The following is a 25,725-nucleotide window of genomic DNA, read 5'->3' as shown; positions in this document are numbered from 1 at the left end:
TCGCGTGCCGACAGCTACAGGAGGACGTGCTCTTGGCTGGCCCGTGCCGGGCACCGGTGGCTTCCTCCTCGTCTGGGGGGTGCAGGGGGGGACGGGGGCGGCGGTCTGCCACCGAGATGGACCAGACTCCGCCCCCACGGGCCCGGCAGCGGGAGGCAGAAGCGGGCCGAGCAGATGGCAAAGGCTCAAAATAACCCCAAAATGTAAATAAGCAGTTTTGTTCCAAAAGGAAAATTAGATCTATTTCACATATTAAAATAGTTTCGCAGCTGAATTCATCACGCTTGGAAACCTACCAAGAATGTTAACACCTCGAGACCGGGCCCCCGCGAGCTGCTCTTTTCTCCCCCTCGACCCTGCGGCCCGGCTTGCTCCTGGGGAGAAGCCACCTTTCCCAGGCTGACATCCGAGGGCCTGGGGGCTCCTGGAGCTCCTCGAGATGCCTCCCCACCCCCGAGACCCCAGTCCTCCTCTTACATTTCACAGCGTTCAGGACGCGGCTGTCCAGCGGCTTGCGGCTCGGGTCACTGGTGGACGAGCGGATGCCCGTGCCACAGCTGTTGGCTAGCGTGTTCCTGGAGGGAGGACAGGAAGGGGGGCAGCGTGAGGCCGCCGGCTGGAGGGGACGCACGGGAACGGGGTCCCTGCCTGCACGCCCCACCGCCCCTTAGGGGAAGGAGCCCCCCCAGTGGCGTGGAGCCGGTGTGCTTCTTCGCTTTGCGGGGACGGGGGTCCACAAGCCCTCCCCAGACCCGGGTCTGGCCGACGGCCTCGGGCTGACGCCTGTGAGGTCGGGAAGGTGGGGGAGCCTGGACGCACGGCCTCGTCTAGAGAAGATTCTAGAGACCGCAGGGCCCGCGGGGGACCTACCTGTCGAAGAAGGTGGCGAGGAGGCGCCGCAGCAGCACCTTGTGCTTCACCCCCGCGCACAGGTGGCAGTTCATCAGCTGGCCACGCGTGATGTAGACGCCGGAGCCTGCGGCCGCCACACACAGAAGGGAGGCCCTCAGCCCCAGACCCAGGGCCACGGGCGGCCCAGGGGCTGCTGCGGCCGGGGCGGGCGGCCCGCGGGTGAGGCAGGGTCTGGGGCAGCCCCCCTCCAGGCCTGGGACCCCACGCTCCAGGCCTTCCCCGCTGCACTGGGGCCCTGTCACCAGGAGCAGGCAGCCTTGGTCACACGCCTCAAAGGGCTGTCCCCGAACTGCCCTCCCAGCCTCGAGGGGATGGCCTGGAGCCGACCTGCGTTTGCGTTTGGGAAACACTCATCTTGCCTCTCAGTTCTCCCTGAACACCGAAGAGCCGTGGGCAGTGATGGGAGCTGGAATCATGGAGGTCGGGCTGCAGCTCCCCCCTGCCCAGCACTGACCTCTCCGGGTGCCGGGACGGAAGAGCCGGCCCAGGGCGGAGACGGGACCGGTGAGCCCCGCAGCGCTCTTCACCCCGCGGTCTGGCCAGGCCGGGCCCCCGCCAGGGTTCAGGCCAGCGAAGGACAGGGAGGACAGGAGCCTCGGGGAGGCCTGTTTACCCTGGACGCTGCCCGTGGAGAGGAGCTTCTGCAAGAGTCAGCCGTCGTGAAGAACACGGGCGCCTGCAGGGCCTCATCCGGGCCTTTGTCTACGATCTGACTTTTTACGGGGCACGTGCTGAATCTCCTCATGGGAAAACATGAACATGGTTCCCTTCTGGGCGGCGGGGGGCAGGGCAGAGATGCGAGGACCCCTGTGAAAGCTGCCACTCCGGCCTCGGGGGCCCTTCCCCAGCTTAACGTTTTGTTCCCCACGAGCCAGGTCTCCAGAGAAGCCCACAGGCACCGGTTAAGAAGCACGTGGCTGACTCTAGATGGAGACCACCATTGGGCGTCTCCGGCCACGACACACCAAGGGTCCCGCAGGGCCTCACCCCACCCAAGGTCTGCAGAGGCTCAAACCCAAGGGCAGGGCAGGTCACCCTGAGCCACACGGGCCGGACGGCCCCCTCGCTGTGGGGAGATCTGTAAAGGGGGGCTTAGAAGGAGGCCTGGGGCCAGGTGGGGCCTGGCCAGGGAAGGCGGCCGGCCTGCACCCTTCCCAACCCCAAACTGATAGACAGGCCTCCCTGGGGACCACACCCATCCCCAGGGCCCCGAGAACCCGGTGTAGCCTGACGCTGGCGCTCCCTGAACAGAGGAGCTGGGTGCTGCTTGGAACGATGCCAGGCAGCAGGGGCGGGGGGCTCGGGCATGGCCGGGGGCATCCCCACCCCACCCAGGTCCACCCAGACCAGCCAACACCGCCCAGCTGCCCTCCTGTCGGCTGAAAGGCGAGGCCGCCTGCGGAGGCGTGGTTCCAGAAGGGGGGACGGCTCAGGCAGAAGGAACCCCATAACGTTGCCCAGGCGCGGCAGGCGGGTGCCGGTCAGGAGTGATGGCCCAGCAGCTCACGGAGGAAGAGGCAAGGCCCCATCAATTCTCATCTTCCCGCCAGACAGCCTTAGAAGTCTACAAGGAGGGACTTCCCTGGTGGTCCAGCGGTTAGGGCTCTGCGCTCTCACTGCCGAGGGCCCGGGTTCAACACCTGGTCGGGGAACTAAGATCCCACAATCCTCACAGCACGGACCGAAAAAAATCTACAAGGAGCTGTGAGGCCGAATGAATCCCAACACTGAGAAGATAAATATTTCTGACAGGCACGAGCCCTAAGGGGCTTTGGACCCCACCGTGTTGTTTGTTTTTACAGAAGAAACAAGTCCATTGCTGCCTGGGAGCTGCCGTTTGGAAGCTCTGGTCACTCACCCCTCGAACGAGGCAATTGGACACTTGGGGAGCTGGAGGTGGGGTGGGGGGGACTTGGTTTTATCCCCGACCTAAATTAAAACACAATCATGATTGCAGCCCCTGCCAATCAGAAGCCCGACCAGCCCAGGGGATTCAATTAAAATGCTAAATTAATTCAATTGAATAACTCCTCTTAGTGACACATTCTTCTAAAAGGAAATTAGAGGAAATTTAAGATGTTCTTTTTTTTGACTGACTGGTGATGAGTCCATTGTTCACAGCTCGGAAGAAAAAATAAACGGCAGGGCAGCTGCATACAATAGACAGGGTGGGGGCGAGGCCTCACCTGCCACCAGCTCCAGCTTCTCGCCGGGGTCCCCCTCGGAGTAGAGCTTGGGGTGGCAGCGGTACCCGATCTGGCTGATGAGGCTGGCGGGCAGGGCCACCAGGTCGCGGCGGATGAGGACGCAGGAACGGCTCTCCAGTGGCACGGGCTCCGGCTTCTCTTGCACTGTGGGCCCAGAGGCCACCCAGTCAGGGACACAGCAGAGCTCCCCTCCTGCCCACCCAGGCCCGGACCAGGCCTGCCGCATGCCCACACTCCCCGCCCATCAGGTGCTGCCCCTGCTGGGAGGACCCGAGTGAACCGGAGAGCAGAGAAGGCAGGCGAGGGGCTCCCAGCCGGCCTGGGAGGCTCCCAGGGTGGGGATGTCCAGCAGGCTGAGGCCTGCAGGGTGAGCGGGAATGAGGGCTCCGGGCTGGGGGTGGGGGCAGGGCGGAGGTTGGGCAGAGTGGGGGAGGGGAACAGCTCTGTACGGTCAACCGCTCCCCAGCCTGTCTCCTCACAGCAGCCCCCCTGCACGCGGGCACCCCGCCCCCAGAGGCTGCACCACGCATTCCTGGCCAAGAGCAGCGCCATCAGTGTTCACCACCAGTAAAGCCAGGCGGTGGCGGCCGGGCAGCGCTGACGCCGTCTCCACGCCGGCTCCGGGCCTCCGGGCCGTCTGGGGAGGTTCCTGACAAACTACTACTGGGGGTCATCCAGGGACCCCCAGGCGCGCCAGCACCTGCAGCTATGATGGGGCGGGAGGACGGGGAGCGGGGGAGGCCCCCTCGGAGTCCCCGTGTCACACCCTGAGCCCGAGCACCACGCACGGGACACCCAGCAGAGCATGGCCTCGGCCCCGTTCCCCCGCCCGGCCTCCTAACCACCCACCTACCCACGGGCCCTCTGCAGGGGCTCAAGGCTGGGCTGGGGGTTACCTCTCGGGCTCATGGGGTGGGGGGGGCCAGTCTATCGGGCACTTGCTGGGCACCCAGCACACCCAGGTGCCTCCCCAGGCGCTGGGAGGCCGAGGGCCTGCCCCCTGCTTGCAGGGAGTGCCCAGCCCTGAGGGTTCAGCAGGTGGCCAGGCCGGGTGAGGGCAGCGGCCACGTGGAGGCCCCCATGGCGGGCAGGACCCCACCTCACCAGGCTCGGCGCCCCAAGACCCTACAAGCAGGCCCCCACTTCCTGCCCTGCGCCTGCCCCCTGTCCCCTCCTCATTTTCCTGCCCGGCGCCAGCAGCCCAGGCAGCATCACATGCCCGGTCCCCACTGCACGGTCAGCTGGAGGCCTGTACCCGGCCGGGCTCTACCGCAGGCCGGCCTCCCCGTTCAGGCTCACACACGGCCACCCGTCCAGCACCCCTCACCCTGCGGCCCGCACTCAAGCCATCCTGGCCAGACACAGGGCAGGGGCACGGCCTCCCTCCTGTGTCCCCAGCACATGGCGATCCTGGGTCACTCCTGGGAGGGCCACCTGCTCCCGGCAGCTGTCGTCGTTGAGAAATCACAGCTGCTCCAGGGCAGGCCCACGCCACACACCTGGCTGAGCAGCAGGGCCTGCAGGTGAAGGCCCCAGGGCCCGTCCCCCGGGCACCCGCCCGTCACGCGGGCACCCAGGCAGGGTCTGCAAGTTGGAAAGGCTCCGGGCTGCTCTGATGGCCACCCGGGGCTGGGTTTTCCTTGCTGAGGACAGCGGCTCTCATTAGCAGCCTCAGTGACCACTGTGGGGAAGAGCGCACCTCCCAGGGCTCAGACACCCAGAGGGCAAGGCTGGGCTGGAAGCCCTCCTCCAGCAGCCTCAGGGCAGGGGCTGAGTGGCAGAGCCTGTTGCGGCGGGTCCAGAGGCCACTCCAAGATGGTCAGAGGCAGCCCCTTGGGCTGGCCGGTGTCCCATCCCCTCTGCACTGACACCCCTTTGGGGTCACAGGGAAATTCTGCAGAGGCACCTAAGTCTGGGGGAGGCCAGGTGGGGCTGGGAGAAGGACCTGGAAGCCCTTCAGGAGGGGGAGGTTGGCAAGGAAGGGTGCCCAAGCCCCAGACCTGGCACCGTGTGAGCATGGATTAGCCCCTAGTTATCTCTGCACCAAGCTCTTGTGGGGGAAAGGTCAGGGCTGCCCAGTCCCTGAAGGGCCAGCACCCCCAAACCACAGGGCGAGTCCCGCGGGAGAAGGCAGGATGGTCAGTTCCAGCCCCGAGGATGGGTTGGGGACCCACCTGTTGCTCTAGCCCACCCGGCCTGGGTCTGGAATCACCCGCTCCGGAGTCAGCCCCAGTCCCCACCTGGGGACCCCCAGGCCACCCCTCCCCCTGTCCCGTCGGGGCTCAGCCGTTCCTAGGGAGGCACCTGTCAGCATGCACAGGGTGAGGGTGGCACGCGGTGCCTTCGGCCTGGCGGCGGCCAGTTCCAGTTCAAAGGAGGGAGTTTTCCTGAATCAGCCCAGCGCTGGGCGAGGCTGCAGCACAGCTCAGGGCAGAAGTCCGAAGGGTGGCCGCTCGGGGGGTTCGGGCAGCATTTCCCACCTGGCATGTTTGGGGAACGCTGACAGTGGGTGGGGGCAGATCAGCAGAGAGCCGCCAGAATCTTCCAAACCCGGAATTACCCAGGGGCTCAGGGAGCACAGGAAAAACAACCCGGATGATATTTTAAAACCTAATTACCCGCCCCGCCCCTCCCCCTCCCCCTCCGCCAAGTCTGCTGTGATTACACTCGCAGACGCAGACTCGGGAGCAGGGCGCCGAGCCTGGCGCCGTGGCATTTACATAAAGAGCGCTCACCAGCAGACATAATCCCCACGTACAACTCCTCGGCCTCGATGTTCCTCCAAACAGCAGAAGTTGTCTGTGCTCCACACGACGCCCGCCCCCCCAGCCCCAGCACGGCTCCCCGAGAGCCAGAGGCTGTCAGATCCAGAAGAGCCAAAAGAACCACTTCTATTTCTGCTCCGCCATGTGCCGGATACTCTGCACCCGCTAAAAATACCAGCAGAGCGGCGGCTCATCTGGAAAGGTGCTCCGAGCTGCTTCACGTGCCCCCGGCCCTCCCCGCCCCGAATTACCCGCCACGGCCCGGCCCGAGCTTCCAGCGGCCTCCTTCTAGGGAGGGGTGCCGAGTTACAGACAGGTTCTGGAAACCCAGGAGAGTCTGTGCACCATAGTGACGGGGCCGCTCCAGTCTCCCTGGCGGCCTCTGGCGGGGTCACTCCAGTGCCTGACGGCAAGGGTGATGGGAGACCCCTCGGGGGGCTGTGGGCAGGGGTATGGCAGCCTGCAGAGACCCCTCGGATCACACCCAGGTCTCCCTGCGCACGGGGGACCCGGCGGCCGCCTGCATCGTCAACGGCCCCGGTTATAACCCTTTATAACGTTGGTTTCTAGGATCGTGGGCTCCAAATACTCAGGCCCCGTGAAATTTGGAGAGAAGCGCGTGAAAGCAGTTAGCTGTTTGTATCAGGGGGTGAGCAATCCCTCTGTGTAGGGAAGGTGAGTCACGGTGGTAAAGGTCCCGATGGAACCATCTGGAACAGCAGCTAATCTGGGCAAACGGGCAGCAGGGACAGAGGCAGGCAGAAGCTTCCCTCAGACCACAAGGGCCGAAGAAGACACCAGTGTGTTCAGAGGGTGCATGGTGGGCCCTGCAGGGTCTCTAACTAGAGAGGAAGAGGGGTCCAGGCTGTGCCTTCGAGGTCCTGCTGCCCCTACCACGACACCTGCCTGAACCCAAACAGGGGAGACATCACACAAGGGAGGTGAGCCCGACACGGACGGACACAGCCTGCAGGACCCACTCGTGTGAGGTCCCTGAAGGAGTCAAACCCACGGAGGCAGGAAGTGGACGGTGGGGCCTGGGGCTGGGGTGGGGGGAGGGGAGCAAGTGTCGAGTGGGGACAGTTTGGAAGATGAGAAAGTTCTGGAGGTGACGGCGGCACAAGGTGCACGTACCTGGTTCTGTGCACTCAGAAGTGGTCTTAACAGTAAATCTTATATCAGCTACACTCTACCACAATAAAAAAAAATTTTTTTTTAGAAGAATGAATGGGGGACTTCCCTGGTGGCACAGCGGTTAAGAATCCATCTGCCAACGCAGGGGACACAGGTTCGAGCCCTGGTCCGGGAAGATCCCACATGCCGTGGAGCAACTAAGCCCGTGAGCCACAAGTGCTGAGCCCGCGTGCCGCAACTATGAAGCCCGTGCGCCTAGAGCCCGTGCTCCACAACAAGAGAATCCACCGCAATGAGAAGCCTGCGCACCGCAACAAAGAGTAGTCCCCTCTCGCCACAACTAGAGAAAGCCCACGCACAGCAACCAACACCTAGCGCAGCCAAAAATAAAAAATGAATGGAAGGAGGGAAACCGGGAGGGTCACGTTGACCTCAGTCCTGAACTTCCTCAACCTCCTGAGGGTCAAAGACTGGGAATCTGAAGAAATCACTGGACCCTCTCCTTGGGCAACACACACCAAGACACCCGACCACAGGATGCTGTCATGTCCAGGAAGCCCCAAAGGGCCCCTGTTCCCATCCCCAAATCCATAGTGTGTCCTAGGGAGTCACCATCAGAGACAGCATAAGCAGCCCCCGCCCCTGGGAGCCCCGGCAAGGTGGGTGACCACCGGCAGGTGCCCGAGCCGCCCTGGTCCAGCCGCAGTGTAGCTTTGCTGAGGTTGGGTGGGGCGGACAGGGGACAAAAAAGGTGATGCCCACTCCACGAAAGTGTATGCCATTTGTTCAGATGGCAGCATAAGAAACCGAACCCCTAGTTCTTAATTATATAGAAAAATACAACTGAAAACCAAATGGAAAGAAAAATGCTGCACCACACCACCCGACACCGGCTCCCCACAGTGCACAGTGACCAGGCCTGCCAGACACACAGTGCACGGTCCGGAGACAGACCCACACAGGTACGCTCGGCCGGTCTGTGATAAAGATGCAGACGTACCCAAAGAAGGAAGTGACAGTCTGCCAACAAACGGTGCCAAGTCACAGGTCACACACAGGCACAGACCCATGAGCCGAACCTCACACCTTACGCGAAGATGAACACGAGTGGGTCGCAGATCTAAACGTAAAACGCAAAACTACAAAACCTTCACCAGAAAATCTGTGATCTTGGCTTCAGCTAAAAGCCTAGACATGACTCCACAAGCACAATCCCTAAAAGAAATTAAATGAGAAACTAAACTTCATCAAAATGAAAAACTCGTGTCTACAAAAGACGAGAAGACAAGCCAGCTACCACCGACCGAGGAAAGATCTGCAAACCACGTGTCTCCAGGGAGGCCTCTCGAAACTCAACAGGAGGAAAACGAAAAGCCCAATTTTAAAAATGGGCCAAAGCAGAAAGTAACACACCATTGTAAAGCAGTTATACTCCAATACAGATGCTAAACGAAAACACATGGGCGGAAGATCTGAACAGACACTTCGCCAGAGAACACATAGATGGAGATGCTCGACGTCCTGAGCCGTTAGCAAAATGGAAACTAAAGCCGTGCTGAGATACCACCGCTCGTGATTAGGACGGCTCAGTGGGACCTGGGCGCAGCACGTGCCGGCAAGGACACGGAGCCACTGGAATGCTCGTCCCGGTGGTGAGGACACTGGAGACCACGTGGAAGTTTGTTATACAGTTAACCGTATGCACAGCTGAGCCAGCAATTCCACTTTTAGGTATTTACCCAGGAGAAGAAAGAGATGAGGGCTGGACGCGACGAACCCCGCACAGAAACGTCCACACCCGCTCTGCTCACAGATGCCCCAAACGGGAAACACCCAATGTCCTGCGTCAGGGGAAGGGACGGCCAGGAAGCCATCCACGTGACAGTCACCACAGGGCCGCAAGAAGGAACAAATTATTGATGCACAACTTGGATGGATCCCAGGTTCACTGCGCCCAGCAGAGGGGCCAGTGTCCGGGGTTATCTCCCGGGCAGGTCCGTGTGTCGGACACGCTCCAAAGACAGAGCCATGGGGACAGAGAACAGTGGCCGCCAGGGGATGGGGTTGGGGGGTGACTGTCGGAGCAGCACGGTGGAGTCTTGGGGCCCTGGGGGTTGGTTGACGGAGCTGTTCTGGGCGGTGGACACTCAGGCCACACCACCCCATGCCAGGTGGCCGCCTGGCCCTCCCCAGCCCCCTCCCGCTCAGCTCCGGGTGGCCTCCACTCGTGACAAACGCACCACGGGTGGGCGATCTAGCCCGTCTCTGCAGCTGCCAGCTCAGTGCCAACCAGACTGGCAGTTTTGAAAGGGCCACACCCGTGAAGCACATCTGTGCACTGAACACACCTGTATCAGCATCCCAGGAACAGGGCAGGTGGTGGTTCCTACAGATGCACTTGGGCCCAGGCGGCTGGGGGGGGGTCACCACGGGCATCATTCTGTCTTTTACGTGACACCAACGTAACTGTGATACACCACCGACTGTAAGATGCATCCCATTTCTTGGATCTAAAACGGGGGCACGAAATGCATCCAAGAGCCAATGCAATTTGGCATGTGGGGTAAAAAATAGCAAAAGTCTGGCAGGGAAAAGCCAGTAAGAAAGAAAAATAAAGGTGGAAACAGAAACACGCGGCCAAGAGCCGGGAGGACCTGTGTGTAAACCCCAGCTGCCAGGACACAAAGGGACACAGCGGGTCTCCAGGCCCCGTGCTCAGGAAGTTACAGGCGTAGCTGCTGGGGAAGACGCAGGGCCGAGAGACCAGACCCCGGACGGTGCTCCAGCAGGGCTTTGCGGCCAGTGCAAGCCTGCACCGCAGCCACCTGACCTGGTGACTGGCCCCGCGGGCCACGGCTCAGTACACTCGCAACTCCCTCTGGGCAGCTCCCCCTCCCACTGAATGGAAGCCCATCCCAATGAAACCTGGTGCTGTCCCTCCCCAGGCCCACGGTTCTGGGTTCTTCTGTCTCCTGCGCCCAAATCTGGCCCTAGGAGACCCCACCGGTCCCCTACCTGGTCTCCTCACCCCCACCACAGCGATCCCGGCAGCTCTTCTATCGCCAACCTGACCACGTCCCTTTTCTGTTCTCCATCCTCCTGTCCGGTGCTGACCTTGAGACGCTCGCAGCCTCCCTGCCCACCCGTGGATGCCTCTGGGGACCAGAGTGGGAGGCGGAGGGGCCACGTGGGAGAACGGCTTTTCACTGTATGATCGTTTTACATTCTTTAAGATAACGAGCACACGTGAGCTACACAAAAATACATGCACTGAACTTGTAAAATACCCCAGAGACGCCCACTGTGAGTAGGAGGCAGTAGCCAATAGTGGGCTGAGTCCCTCGGCAAGAACAACTCTAAAAGCTGCATTAAAAAAAGTCGCCCAGTCGAGAGTGTCATACTAAGTGAAGTAAATCAGAGAAAGTGGTATCATGAGATACCACTTATATGTGGAAACTTAAAAAATGATACAAATGAACTATTTACAAAACAGAAACAGACTCAACAGACATAGAAAACAAACTTATGGGGGCTTCCCTGGTGGCGCGGTGGTTAAGAATCCGCCTGGCAATGCAGGGGACATGGGTTCGAGCCCTGGTCCGGGAAGATCCCACATGCCACAGAGCAACTAAGCCTGTGCGCCACAACTACTGAAGCCTGCGCGCCACAACTACTGAGCCTGCGTGCCACAACTACTGAGCCCACGAGCCACAACTACTGAGCCTGTGCTCTAGATCCCGTGAGTCACAGCTACTGAGCCCACGTGCCACAACTACTGAAGCCCGCGCGCCTAGAGCCCATGCTCTGTCTGCAACAAGGGAAGCCACTGCAATGTGAAGCCAGCGTGCCACAACGAAGAGTAGCCCCTGCTCGCCGCAACTAGAGAAAGCTCGTGCACAGCAACGAAGACCCAATGCAGCCAAAAATAAAATAAATAAATTAAAAAAAGAATGTGGTGTCCCACGTATGGGCTGGACAAACACCGAGATTTGGGGCCTGCTGAGGAGGCGGTGCTCTGGGGAACACCCAGGCTTTCAGCCAAGACCTGGGAACAGCCAGGGCCCAGGAGCAGGGCAACCGGGAACGTCCAGCCTGACTTACTCCAGGAGGTCACATCACTGCTTGATAAATCCGACGGCCGTTCAGGCAAACCTCTAACAGGTTCCAGACCCTCTCTGGAGCAGCTCTGCTTAGAGCTTCCAAAATGTCTTCACACAATGTGAAGCATTCAATAAAAAATTACCAGCAATACAAGAAAGCAAAGCCAAATGATTAAAATAAAAAAACCCCACAATTTACAAAGAGACATTAGATCAGACCCGTGGGCGATCCGTAACAGGTTCAACAGGCAGACACCGCGTTTCAAATAACTACTCTTAATTTGTGCAAGAAATGTACAAGATGGAGAATTTCACCAGAAAACTAGAATCAATAAAAACAATCAAATCCTAGAAATATGATTGGTTGAAAAGGAAATTAAACAGAGCACATGAGAAGACTGGTGAACTGGAAAATAATTCAATCCAAAACTTCCAGGTTAAAGCAGCAGAAGAAAAAAGAAATAGAAAAGTCATAAAACAGAATAAAAGTCACCTGGAATTCCCAGGACGTGGTGAATGCACACCATGTGTGTCACGGGAGCCCGGGAAGGAGGGCGGGTGTGTGTGGGAAGCTATAATGACCCAGAGCTCCAAACCGATTACAGACATGAAGCCACATGAAGGAAGTTATCCCAGATAAGAGGGCGAGGGTAGGGAATTCCCTGGTGGTCCAATGGCTAGGACTCAGCGCTTTCAGTGCTGAGGGCGCAGGTTCAATCCCTGGTTGGGGAACTAAGATCCCGTAAGCTTCGCATCAGGTGAACATCAGAGAGAAGGGTGCCAGGGCAGCTCTGCTGATGTAAGACCACCCAGACTTCAAAGCAAGAAACTCTCCTGGTGCTACAGGATACTTCACGATGGTAAGAGGACCAGGTCACCAGGAAGATGAAACAAGCCTGCAATTGACAGGCACCCAAACCAACACTTCATAATAACAGGCAGAACTAAAAGGAGAAATGGCAAACCTATAAGCCTCCCTGGAGATCTGAGCACCCCATCTCTTGAGCCAACATAAGAAGATAAAACCAGATCTGAAAGAGTATGCAAGATTTGATTTAATTATTGGTGCACCATAGTTTTTGTCTAGTGCCTATGGGACATTTGCTGGGGCCCAGAGTCTCAAAAGACGTCAGAGCAATGAAGTGACCACAGGAAATTTAATTCAGAAATTACAACAAATAGATGACCGGAAAATCCAAAACATGTTCGAAAATTTAAGCAACACACCAGGACATAACCCAAGGGTCAAGAAAAGAAAAATCACGAAAGCACTGGGAAATATATTTGACTGAATGATGATGGAAACACGACATATCAAAATGGGTTGGGTAGAATTAAGCTGTGCGGACCAGGAAGTGGACAGCCCTGAAGTGCATATATTTTAAAAGGCTGAGAAATCAATCGATCAGGAAACTAGGAAAAGAATAGCAGATTAGGGCTTCCCTGGTGGCGCAGTGGTTGAGAGTCCGCCTGCCGATGCAGGGGACGCGGGTTCGTGCCCCGGTCCGCGAGGATCCCGCATGCCGCGGAGCGACTGGGCCCGTGAGCCATGGCCGCTGAGCCTGCATGTCCGGAGCCTGTGCTCCACAACGGGAGAGGCCACGACAGTGAGAGGCCCGCGTACCGCAAAAAAAAAAAAAAAAAAAAAAAAGAATAGCAGATTAACTCAGAGGAAGTAGAAATAAATTGAAATTAAAAAAATATATATGTAAGTACAGTTGACCCTTAGACAATGTGAGGGTTGGTGACCCGACCCCCCTGAGCAGTCGAAAAGCTGCATATAACTTCTGTCTCCCCCCTAAACTTAACTACTAATAGCTTACTGTTGACAAGAAGCCTTACATGTGCAGTCAGTTCACACACATTTTGTGTATGTATTTGTACTGCATTCTTAGTCAGCTAGAGAAAAGAAAATGTTAAGAAAATCATAAGGAAGAGAAAATACATTTACAGTACTAGACTGTATTCACCGAATATCTTAAGTTTACATCGTCTGTTTACAAGACGAATCACCTGTCGCTCAGTACCTGCATCAATATTGTCTTATAGGATATGGAACACTGTGGGTTCCAGCAGTAGACATCAAAACGGAAATGTGAAAAAGAAATGCCTGTTTACTTACAGGTACTGTATTTATTGCAAAAGATCTGTGTATAAGTGGACCCGTGCAGTTCCAAGGTCAACTGTACACATAAGAGAGAAAAAGCCAAAAGCTGGTTCTTTGAAAAGACTGATATGTGGGAAAAATCTCTAGCAAGACTGAATGAAGGATAATGAGGCAAAAAGACACAAATTAACAATATTAACTGTTAATATGATATTAACGTGACACAGCAGAGTCTGCAGAACAGGGTCTGGCAAACTTCTACCGTAAAGGGCCAGAGGGTCGTCAGTCTTTTAGGCTGGGCTCTGTTGAATGTCCTTCGTTTTTGCTTTTTCTCCTTTACACACCACTTGAAAAATATAAACAGCATCGCTAGTTTGTGGGCTGTACCAAAACAGGCCATGGGGCAGATCTGACCCAAGTCACAGCCTGCCACTTTCTTCGATAAACATTAGGAAGATTTTAAGAGGATATAAGTAGTAGATTCATGCCAATAAATCTAAAAATTAGATGAAACCTATAAGCTTGAAGAGAAACACAACTTACCAACACTGATACAAGAAAAAGAAATTTGAACTTGGACCTAATAAAGACATGAATCTAATAAACACCGTCCTGCAAAACACTCCAGGCCTAAGTGGCTTCACCTGGGCATTACTTCAAATATTTAAGAAATGGACTAAGGTTATACAAACTCTTCCAGGTCATTTTTAAAAGGGGGGAAGGGTGATAATTGTCGAATCATTTTATGAGGCCAGATAACCTTGCTAGCGAAAAAGGGAGAGATTACCTTAAAGGAAAATGAGAGGGCACCCTCTCTCGTCCACATAGTGGCAAAAATCCTAGAGAAAATATGAGGCAATATGAAAAGCACGGGCTTGTCCCACGCAGCCGGGTTGGCCCAGGCGCTGGGTCCAAACTCCCGCGCCTCTGATGTGGGTCTGGGGTACCTACACTGGCGCCCACACTGTGTGTGCCTTGTGTGGGTGGGGGGTATGCATTTAACAGGTTTCCCAATGTTTAGGCTGGAGCTCTGTGGTGGGCAGGGGGGCACCCCCGGCAGAAGCAGGGGCTCCGCGCTCAGGGTCCGGCCAGATGGGAGCGGTTCCCTCAATTTAGCAACTGCTGGACACCTGGCAACCCACCTGAGGCCTCCCTCTAGGAGATGAACACTGACTGGGGGTGGTCACAGCTCCAGAGAGCCCCCCCAAAAAGGGCAAAAAAATTAGGCAGTTGAACCCAGAGGGATGTAAAAAGGATACCACATCACAACGAGGTTGAGCTTATTCCAGAAACACAAGGTTTTTTAATATTCGAAAAAGCAATTTATAACATCAACAGAGCAGAAGAGGAAAACTATATGACCATTTCAATATTTAAAGAAAAGGCTGGGGCTTCCCTGGTGGCGCAGTGGTTGAGAATCTGCCTGCCAGTGCAGGGGACACAGGTCAAGCCCTGGTCCAGGAAGATCCCACATGTCACGGAGCGACTAAGCCCGTGCGCTACAACTACTGAAGCCCGTGCACCACAACTACTGAAGCCCATGCGCCACAACTACTGAAGCCCATGAGCCTAGAGTCCATGCTCCGCATCGAGAGAAGCCACTGCAACCAGAAGCCCTCGCACCACAACAAAGAGTAGCCCACACTCACTGCAACTAGAGAAAGCCCGCGCACAGCAACGAAGACCCAATGCAGCCAAAAATAAACAAACAAATAAATAAAAGGTCTCATTAAAAAAAAATAATAATAATCCACCACCTGCCAATGCAGGGGACACGGGTTCGAGCCCTGGTCCAGGAAGATCCCACATGCGCGAAGCAACTAAGCCCACGAGCCACAACTACTGAAGCCCGCGTGCCTGGAGCCCATGCTCCACAACAAGAGAAGCCACCACAATGAGAAGCCCACGCACCGCAACGAAGAGTAGCCCCCGCTCGCCACAACTAAAGAAACCCACACGCAGCAACGTAAGACCCAATGCAGCCAAAAATATTTTAAAAATCCCCTTTAAAAAAAAAAAAAAAGTAAATCTTGAGCCCCACATCACACCACATTAAAAAAAAATCAATTCCAGATATACTTACTACAGAGAGAAAAGCCTTAATAACAAAGCAGGGGAGTCTGAATCTTGACTGTTAGAGGGGAAAACAGACGTAAGGAAGAGAGGAGGCTGGGAGAAGCCTAGGACATTGAGTTAAATTTGGAGATACCAGTACAAACTCGTGATTTTTAAATATATAAATTCCTAGCTCTGACTACCAGAAGGGTATAAAAACAGCACCCTAGTAGCAATAAGCAAACGTAGCACCCAGATCTTGGTTCCTAAATACCATTCCCCACTCAGAGGGAAAAAAGCTGACTCCAGGGCTGGGGAACAGAAAGCATAAGATGAGCCTGGGATATTTTGCTGAAAAAGACAACATGAAAATGCTTAAAAAAAAAAAAAAAGTAACTTTATACTAACACCAAATAAACAACAACAATAAGTGAAGGAATAAAATAAATAAGTAGGGGGTCTGGAGAAGCTCTTCCCTACAAAAGACCACCAACTAATAAGTGTAGGAGTTACGGAGTTCTGATCACCACTTTGCAACCATCAGAGTAGTGATCAATCCAGGCAAGAGTCATCAACAAACACTAAAAGCGTTGGGTGAAGGCTAATGACACACCTTCTCTTCTCACAGTGACTCTACCTGGCAGAGATCACCTTGACCAAACGACCTAAGGGGCCAGCACCAACACTGAGCCAGACCAGGGTCGTGGCTGGAGAAGGACACGGCATTGCTCCTGTGGAATTCCAGCAGAAACGCACACCAGGCACCCAACCCAGCAGACCCAAACAGAGGGACCTTCTGCAAAACAGCCAGCCCATGTGCTTTCAAAAGGAAAGTCTCATGAAGGATAAAGGCTGAGAATCTATTCCAGAATAAAAGAAAAACCAGAAAGGCAACGTGTGATTCTGAACTGAATACTGGATCAGAAAAACCCACGTGACCACAAAGGACAATACTGAGACAACTGGAGGAATTTAAGCATGGAAATTTAAGCATCGTTGATTATATAGCAGTGCTGGGTCAAAACTGAATTTCCTGGGGACCTCCCTGGTGGTCCACTGGGTAAGACTCCGTGCTCCCAATGCAGGGGGCCCGGGTGCGATCCCTGGTCAGGGAGCTAGGTCCTGCACGCATACCGCAACGGAGATCCCACGTGCTGCAGCTGAAGACCCAGCACAGCCAAAAAAAATTTCCTGAGTTTTGAACACTGTCCTGTGTTTATGCAAGAGAATGTCCCGTTTGTAAGCAATGCTCAGTATTTTGGGGTAAAAGAGCATAATATCTGCAACTTGCCTTCAAATGGTTCAGAGAAAAAAAAAACAAACCTATACTTAAAAAAAGAAAAAGAATGACAAAGCAAAATGTGGCAAATTCTTACCAGCTAGTGAGTCTGAGGCAAAGGTATACAGGAGTTCTTTGTGCTTGTCTTGAAACACTTCTGTAAATTTAAAATGACTTCAAATCACAAAGACAACTTTAAGGTACACAGAACATTACACTGATCTGGAGGTAAAGGAAGATTCCTTTAAACAAGATATAATAGCTATTGATAAACAGAAAGAAGTTAATACACTTATTACATCAAAATTCTATTAAGAAGATGACAAGTTGCAGAGTGGGAGAAGATATTTACGACACTTGTCTGACAGAAGAGGTCTATTTGGAGTACAGAGAAGCTCACGAAAAGTTGTGAGAAAAGGACAGACAACTCACTCTACAAGTGTGGGAAAGAAGATTTAAATGGGCACTTCACAAAGGAAGACAGATAACCTGTCGAGAGTATGAAAAAACACTCAAAATCATTACTCATTATGGAAATCCCACTTAACTCCACTATGAGAGACTCAGGACAAGACTGCTGGTGCTCTACATCCACGATGTCCAGCACCTGTTACAAAATTAATAGATACGTGAAGAACCACAAAAAGGGGATCCCAAAGAGGAGAAAAATCAGTAGGTAGAAACACACCGAGAAATAACAAAGCGGACAGCATTAGCAGGCAAAGGCTTTAACACCAGCTAGAAAATACCATCAGAACTTTAAAAAAAATGGAAAAGCAGGAACTCAATGAGGGCAGAAACGGAACGTACAAATAGGAACAAAACGGAACTGCAGAGAAGATCGGCAACCATGAAGAAACAGCAATGGAAACGACGCCATCTAAAGCCTAAACAGAAAAAAAGGCTAAAAACTAATAAATAAACAGAGCCTGGGACCTCAGGGACAAAAACATGTTTAATTGGAGTTGTGGGGGGAGGGGCACAAGACATTTGAAGGAATAATGGTAGAAACGCACACGTCCAAAAAGCTCAATAAAATGTAAGCAGAAATAAAAGCTGCCTGAAAAGAAAAGACACAACTCGTACAGAGAAACTCAGAGAAGAATGACTATGATTTCCCGAGGAAAAAATATGCATTTCAGAAGACAAGAGAACGTCTACTGAAAGCAGAAAGTAACAGTCAGCCTAGGATTCTACATCCAGCAAAAACACCCTTCAAGAATGAAGGTGACAACTGTACAATGAAAACTGACTAATTTTATTATACATAAACTATACTTCAATAAGGCAGATTTTTTAAAAGGTGATGTAAAGACCTCTTTGTGATTTTTCAGAATCCACTACTAGTCCATCACTAGGTTGAAGGAAATTCTTCAAGCAGAAGAAAAATAACACCAGGTAGAAACTCTAATCTATACGAAGTATGAGGAACTGGACAAGGTAAATATGTGGGTAAACATAATAGGCATTTTTTCATATTCTAAATTTCTTAAAAAAAAATTAGACATCCACGTGGAAAAAAAATCAGAACCTCGATCCATGTCTCACACCTTATACAAAAATTAACTCAAAATGGGCCACAGACTAAATGTCAAACCCAAAGCCATAAGACATCTAGAAGAAAACACAGGGGAAAAAATTCTTATAATCTTGTTAGGTAAAGAATCAAATACACCACCAAAAGCATCATCTGTAAGAGAAATTACTGACCATTTAAACTTCATCAGGGGACTTCCCTGGCGGTCCAGTGGTTAAGAATCCGCCTTCCAACCCAGGGGACGTGGGTTCGATCTCTGGTCAGGGAACTAAGATCCCACATGCCGTGGGGCAACAAAGCCCGCGGACCACAACTACTGAGCCCGCACGCCGCAACTAGAGAGAAGCCTGCTTGCTGCAAAGAAGAGCCCTTGTGCCACAATTAAGACCCGACGCAGCCAAAAATAAGATTTAAAAATTTAAAGAATAAACTTCATCAAAATGTTAAAATGTCTATGAAAGACTCTAGTAAGAGAAAGAAAAGACCAACTGCAGTCTAGTAGAATATGTTTATGAGTCACATATCCAACACAGGACTTTCACACCTAGAATGTATAAGGAACACACCATATCAACCATACTCAATATTCAAACCACCCAATAAAAAGAGGGCAAAAGACTCGAAGAGGCACTTGACCAGAGCAGGTATACAGATGGCAAATAAATACACAAAGGGTGTTCCACATCATTAGACATTAGAGAAATACAAATGAACACTGCAGTGTGACACCACTATAGACCATGAGAATGGCTTTTAAAAAAAAGACAAACCCAAGTGCTGACAAGATCATGGAATGACAGGAACTCTCCTGCTTTGCTGGTGGCGATATAAAGTGACAGAACTATTTTAGACAAGAGTTTGGGCAATTTCTTATAAAGTTAAATATGCACTTACCATGTGACCCACTATCTCATTCCTAGGCCAATTTACCAAAAAGAACTGACAATTCAAGTGTGCACAAAAACCTAGATGCCACGTTTGCAGCAGCTCAATCCATCACCACTAAAAACTAGAAATAAACCAAAGGTGCTTCGACTGGCAACTAGATAAACCCATCGTGGGAATACTATTCAGCAGTCCAAAAAAAAAAAAAAGAACCACGAACTCACACAACACGAATGGACCTCAAACGCATTCAATCAAAAGGCCACACACTGTGTGATTCCACTGATGAGACAGAAAACAGACCAGTGGTCGCAGGAGCTGGGAGAGAGGAAGAAAAGACTACAAAAGGGCCACAGGGGGATGATAAAATGTGGGAGGTGACTGCTCTGCATCTTGATTATGGAGGCGATCACATGACTATATACATTTGTTTAAACTCAGAGAACAATTTGCCCCAAAGAGTAAATTCTACTCTATTTAAATTTTAAAAGTGACTACAAGTGGAAAAAAGACAACTGTCGGTTTCAAGTAAAAACAATAACATCACCATAAGGCTTATAGCCTACGAAGAAGTAAAATACGTGACAACAATTTCACTAAGGACCGGAGCGGGGAAATGAAAACACACAGTTTTGAAAGTCTGAGTTCCACAGGAGGGGGTGATATACCTGAGAAGGTTGATGGGATAAGTCAAATATTCATGAGTCAGCTCCAGACGACCAAAGCATGGCGGGGGTGTGGGGGGGATGTCTAACCACTGGGTCAACAGCAGAGCTAAAGAGAAACTCTGGAAAAATTCAATCAGAAAGTGGTGGAAAAGAGGAAAAAAAGAAAACATGACTAATAAAAAACTAATAGTGAGATGACAGACCTGAACCTAACCCCCTTGAAAATTACACTAAACGTAAATGGTTGAAAGATTCCCAATAAAAGATGGTCAGACTGGATAAAAAAGCAGATCTCAATCACGTGCTATCTATAAGAATTGAGCTTTAAGATACAGGTAGGTTAACAGGAAAAGGATGAAAACAGCCAACACCAGGTAAATAGTAAACATAAGAGAGCTGGCACGGCTATATTAATACCTGCATAGATCAGAAATGGATAAATTCCTTGAAAGACACAAATTACCATGGCTCGAGCAAGATGTGAGAGAAATCTGAACAGTTCTACATCTAAACTAACAGAATGTATAATTGAAAACCTTCCCATAAGGAACAAAAACAACAACAAAACTGCAGGCCCAAGTGGCTTCACTGGTGAATGAATTCTATCAAATGCTAAAGAAAGAAATAACATCAAACTTACACAAACTTTCAGAAAATTAAGGAGAAGAGACATAAGGTTAGCATATCCTCCTACAAAACCAGAAACAGATACTACAGGCAAACTACGGATAATTAATCTTCATGAACTAGATGCAAAATTCCTTAAGAAAACATTAGCGAATTGAATCCAGCAATATATAAAACAATAAAACATAATGACCAAGTGGGACTTATCCCAGGAGTTCAAGGGTGGTTCAACATTTAAAAATTAACTGATGATGGGCTTCCCTGGTGGCGCAGCGGTTGAGAGTCCGCCTGCCGATGCAGGGGACACGGGTTCGTGCCCCGGTCCGCGAAGGTCCCACATGCCGCGCAGCGGCTGGGTCCGTGAGCCATGGCCGCTGAGCCTGCGCGTCCGGAGCCTGTGCTCCGCAACGGGAGAGGCCACGACAGTGAGAGGCCCGCGTACCGCAATAAAAAAAAAAAAAAATTAACTGATGCAATACACCACATCAGTAAAATTAAGGAGAAAACCCACATCATAATTTCAGTAGATGAACAAAAAAGCAGTCCCGCGTGTACGTGGATGTTCACAGCAGCCCGATGATAGCGGCCACACACGACTGCCACTGGTGGCATGTCCACGGCATGGGAGAACACCATCCACCACAAGGACCAAGGACCCACACTCAGACCACACGGATGAATCGATCTCAAGATACAGTAAATGAAAAACGTCAAACATAGAAGACTCCGTTCTGTGTGATCCCACTTAAGGAAAAATGATAGTGATGGAGAGCAACGGGGGCTGCGGTGGTGGGATGGGGTGGGGAGGACGCGGGGAAACATCTGAGGGAAGTAAATTGTTGTGTATCTTGACCGTGGTACTTGACTGATTACAATGGCCAAACTCATCACCTGTACACTTGAAACTGGCACATTTTATTGTGTGTAAACACTTTAATAAATAAAAAAGGGGAGAAAAAGGTGGGACTGCCCACCCAGCACAGGCAAGTCTCAAACTCATTCTGCTGACGAGACAGCCGGACCAGAGTGCAGACAGCCTGACTCTGTTTACGTGACGGACAAAAAGTACCCAGAGGACAGAAAGCGGATCCGAGGCTGCCCGCGGCTGGGGGTGGGGGAGGGGATGCCAGCAAAGGGGCGCAAGGGCCTCCAGGGTGACGGACACGTCCTCCATCTGACTGTGCTAGTGGCGCCTCGCCCACATCTCAAATGGGTAACTTCATACCCGTGTCACCGAGGTATGTAAGTTACACCTCAATAAAACTGGTTTAAGAAGAACTCTCAGGGTGTTTGGGGGTGTGAGGGTTAAACGTGACACTGCATGGAAGCTGAGGCCAGGGAGCCAGGGGGCTGCGCCTGGAGGCCCTCAGGGATGAGCCCCGGATGGTGCCTGGGGTGCCCGGCCAGCCCTCAGGGCAGCCTCCGGGGTATACAGTGGGACAGACACATTGGCGTTGGCACCTCCTTCGCCTGGCCTGAGCTGCCAGGATGCTGCCTTAAAAGAGCGGGAACCCCCCGAGCCTGGGCAGGCCGCCCCCACCTGGGCACCACTGTAGGCAGGCCAGGGGTTGTGCTGGGCTCTAACGGTGCGGACGCTCCTGGCCCAGGGCAGGAGGCAGTGTGGGTGGCGGGGAGTGGGGCTTGCAGAACCCATCCTGACTGCTCCCTCTCTGTGGGACCCCCAAGCGACAGCTCGTGAGCTCTGAGCTGTGGGTGGGAGCAGCCGCCAACCCGGCTCCCCAGAGGCTCTGCTGGAGGGACGCCCTGCCGTGCGGAGGGGGGACGCTGCAGGCTGGGCCCGCCCCCCGTAAGATGGGACAGCAGCCGCGCTGACCTCACAGGCCGTGCTGGGAAGGCCTGGCCCGGGGCGGGGCTCTATCCTCCGGCGTGCAGCGGCCACCTGCAGCCTCTGCTCAGAGCGGCGGAACCCGGGAACAGACGTGGTGCCGCGTGCCAGGACCCCCTCCCGCGCACCACCAGGGTCCGTCCCACGTCCAGGCGTGGGGCAGCGGGCAGACCTGGAGGGGAAGGGAGAGCAGGGCCACACAGGGCCACCAGCTCACTGGCCACCAGCAGGGCACCCCGCGGCGGTCCCCTCCTGGGAAAGGGTGAAGGTGGAGGCTCGGGGCTGGTGCGTAAACACCTAGGCGGGCCTGTGGCTCAGACGCCCATAGGGAGCACATCCGCCTGCCGGATTCAACATCTGCCCAGTGAGGGGGGTGGGCCTGGAGGCCAGAAGGGGGTCGGAACCGCAGAGACCAGGGGAGGGGGCCCAGGTTGGCGTGGGAACCTCCCCTCCATGCCCTCTGTCGTCTCATCCCTGCACCCCTCAGCCTCACTCCCAGGGCAGCCTGCCCTGACAGTGGCCCCCCGCCATGATGAAACACCACGTCAGGGTCCAGTCTGGTGTCTCTGTGTCCACAGCAGGCAAGGGCAGGGACTACGCCCATCCTGGCCACCACTGCTCACAGCCTGTGGGTACAGGTGTGCCCAAAGAGAGTGAACAAGTAGAGACCATGGGAGCGGACCCCTCACGGCGGGGGGTGGGGGGGTGCCCTCTGTGCCCTGCCCACCCCCGGAACCAAAACCAAGCCCCCCAGACCCACGCTGCCTTGACGGGGCCGCCCCTGGCTCCTGCCCCACTCCCGGCTAGAGACTGATGTGCAGAGAGATGCCCACCGGCTCTGGGCCCCGCGGAGCTGAAGCGCGAGCTGCCCTGAGCCCCGGGGTGGGGGGCTGAGCCCACTGCGACGTGGGGTGTGTCTGATCGGCCCCATCATGGTTAGGGCCTTCCCAGTGGCACCTCTCCTAACCTAACCAATTAGGAACCACCCAATATCCTCCAACAGGGAAGTGGATAAATCAACCACGGCATCTCCACGAACGGACGATGACACAGGACTTGGACAGAATGGAGGAACACACAGCACGGAAACGGGAAACCACGCGGGCGCTGCTGGGGGGAGGGATCCAGAGCCCATCCACTCATCTGTAACATTCAATTCCTCGATTTCCCAACAAGAAGCCCATCACGTGGGAGCTGCTAACAGCTCTTCACGGGAATGAGGGTGGGGACGGGGTCTCCAGTGCAGGGCTCTGCGCCCTTCGCTTTCCTGCACACGGCATGCTGGAGAGAAGACCCCTGAGGGTCACTCAGGCCACCCCCTCCCTTGGCAGGTGGGGAAAGCGAAAGGAGAAGGGACTCCTGAGAACCTTATGCGCCAGTTCACCATAGAACCTTCCGGATTCCACCAGCTCGAGAGCCCTGCCCAACCCCTGTCCAGGCCCCGGCACGGGGCACCTGGCTATTCGGCTGCCCACGCGGGGTGTGAGGATGCCCCCTGGCCAGGCCAGGCCAGCACAGAGGGAGCCCGGGTTACGGGAAACCAGCGCCCAAGGGGCAGCCAGCCTTTGGGGACGGGCCCCTCTCTGCCTGCCCGGCCCCCACGGACCCTCCCCCCAACCCTCTTCCCAGCGTGCCAGGTGCCCAGTGATGCCAGCGACGTCACTGCCGATAACCTAGATTTTAACCAAGAAATCACACACCCCCTCCCTGCCCCACTTACGGGCTCAGGGAGGAGAAAACCCAGACCGGAGCCTCCCAAGTCCTGTTGGAGACAGGCTCCCAGGCCACCGCCCCCAGTCTCGCAGCTTCCCTCCACCCCGTCCCACCTCCGACGCTCCCAGGGATGTGGGATGAGGGGCTCACAGGCCTTGGCTGACCCGTGCCCGGCCCCAGTAGGACCCAGCAGCTGGTCTCAGTGCGGGAGGGGCTGGTGAGGAAGCCCAGACAAGGCAGTGGGGCAGCTCGGTCTCCCAAGCCACACCCCACGCTGTCCACGGCCACCTCCCTTGGCTCCTTGGAAAATCCAAGGGTGCAGGTGAGGAGGGGGTCCAGGCTCATGCAGCCAGAGGGGCAGGTGCCCTCAGACGGGCTACCGCCCTGCACCCGCACCTAGCAATTCCAACACCTGTGGTGTCTCTCACCGTCTCGTACACACCAAGGCCCGAGGCCACACTGGCGGGAAGGGGGCCGTACAGGGAGGACCCTGGGGTGACACGTGAACTAGGGTCCTCTCCTGGTTCGGCACTGCACCACCAGGGACCACCGTTGGGCAGCCCCGCCCCTGGGCCCTCAGCCGATTCTGTCCTGACCCCTCCATTGAGCCCTGTCCAGCGGCTGGCATTGGGGGGGGGTGTGGGCGGTCCTGCAGGGTTTGCCCTGAGCCCGTGTAGCCTGTTTTCCTGGGGGAGGGGCTTGGGAGCCAACCCAGCTCCCTCTGGCCCAGTCTGGGTGCCAACGGATCTTTCTACCCCCTGGGGGCTGTCAGGGAGATGGCGGGGTCAGGCAGAAGAAACTGCACACGGGTGGTTCCCGGGGTCCCGGCCAGGCCTAACCCACACCAGAGCCTGCGGGTTTCTTGGTGTCAGGAAGACCAAGCCCTCCCCGCTACCACTAAGAGGAAAACACCCAGTCCAGACGGAGGTGGTCTGTGTGCTAGTACCCTGCGCAATTCATACAAATATGACAAAACACATTCAGATAAAGTCATGAGCCCTGGGAAAACCAAGGCCCAGGGCCCCTGGGGGGAGCTGCCCGGGGCAGTGCCTCCCCCGCAGCTCTGAGAGGGACCCTGAGAAGGGCCCACGTTGGCCAGACCAGAGACCGAAACCCAGCCGCCCAGTGCCACATGGGGATCGGCTGTCCCAACGGCCCGAGCTGGCCAGTGCACCAGGCTCCCTCCGCTCCTGCCCCCCAGGACTGACAGACCAGTGCCCGCCTGGAGGCGGAGGAGTGGAAGGGGGAGGAAGAGGAGGGGCAGCGTCGGCCCCATCAGGGCGCAAGGACGTGGTGGGTCTCAGGGGCGGAAAGAGTCCCCAAACTGCACTTTGGGGCCCCAGCTCTGGGATGCCACTTCCCCCTGGCAGCGTGCATCCGGGCCAGTCACCGGACACGGGCCCCGCATGCAAATCAGGACAGGCAGCCGGCCCAGGCACACAGCCAGTTTTCGGGGAACACAGAAGGCAAGAGGACACCTGACCTGGGGCCTCAACTACGGGACCCTTCACGCAGCAAATCCTGAGCCATCTCTGGCGACTGTGATGCAGTTTACAGGCAACACCAGGCATCGCAAATCAGCGTGTGTTGGGATAGATCCCAAATGCGGGAGTTCCCCCCAGAATAAGTTGGGGGGCAGCACGTTCAGTTCAAGGGGCACTCTCTGGCCGGCCACTTGGTGCTAGCCCCAGGGAGACGGCCGCGACTGGGAGGGGCCCAAGGGACTCTCTGGCCTCCCTGAGTCAGAGTGAAGGCAAAAGCACACGGGTGGGGAAAGGGCTGAGGTCAAAGGCAGCGAAGATGGGCCTGCTGGGGCAGGCACCTCAGCGACAGGGACACTGAGGCCTCAAGCAGGTGAGTGACGAGTCTGGGTCACACACTGCCCTGTGA

At 54.7% G+C, this 25,725-nt stretch overlaps 1 protein-coding gene across 4 annotated transcripts in view; it reads right to left on the bottom strand.

Annotated features, from left to right (window-relative positions):
- Positions 1 to 25,725, bottom strand: part of NACC2 (NACC family member 2) — a 73,253-nt gene that overhangs the window by 5,965 nt on the left and 41,563 nt on the right. For all 4 annotated transcript variants that reach the window (XM_030838319.2, XM_060300166.1, XM_030838318.2 and 1 more), the window contains 3 exons: positions 3,099 to 3,263; positions 871 to 976; positions 478 to 575 (listed from right to left, as the gene is read on the bottom strand). In XM_030838319.2, the coding sequence (XP_030694179.1) occupies positions 478 to 575; positions 871 to 976; positions 3,099 to 3,263 (369 nt within the window). The remainder of the gene's footprint in view (positions 1 to 477; positions 576 to 870; positions 977 to 3,098; positions 3,264 to 25,725) is intronic.

The sequence above is a fragment of the Globicephala melas genome, chromosome 6 (assembly GCF_963455315.2).
Source record: "Globicephala melas chromosome 6, mGloMel1.2, whole genome shotgun sequence".
Taxonomy (NCBI): domain Eukaryota; kingdom Metazoa; phylum Chordata; class Mammalia; order Artiodactyla; family Delphinidae; genus Globicephala; species Globicephala melas.
The sequence above is the reverse complement of the archived record's forward strand: the minus strand, read 5'-3'. Positions and strand labels throughout refer to the sequence as shown.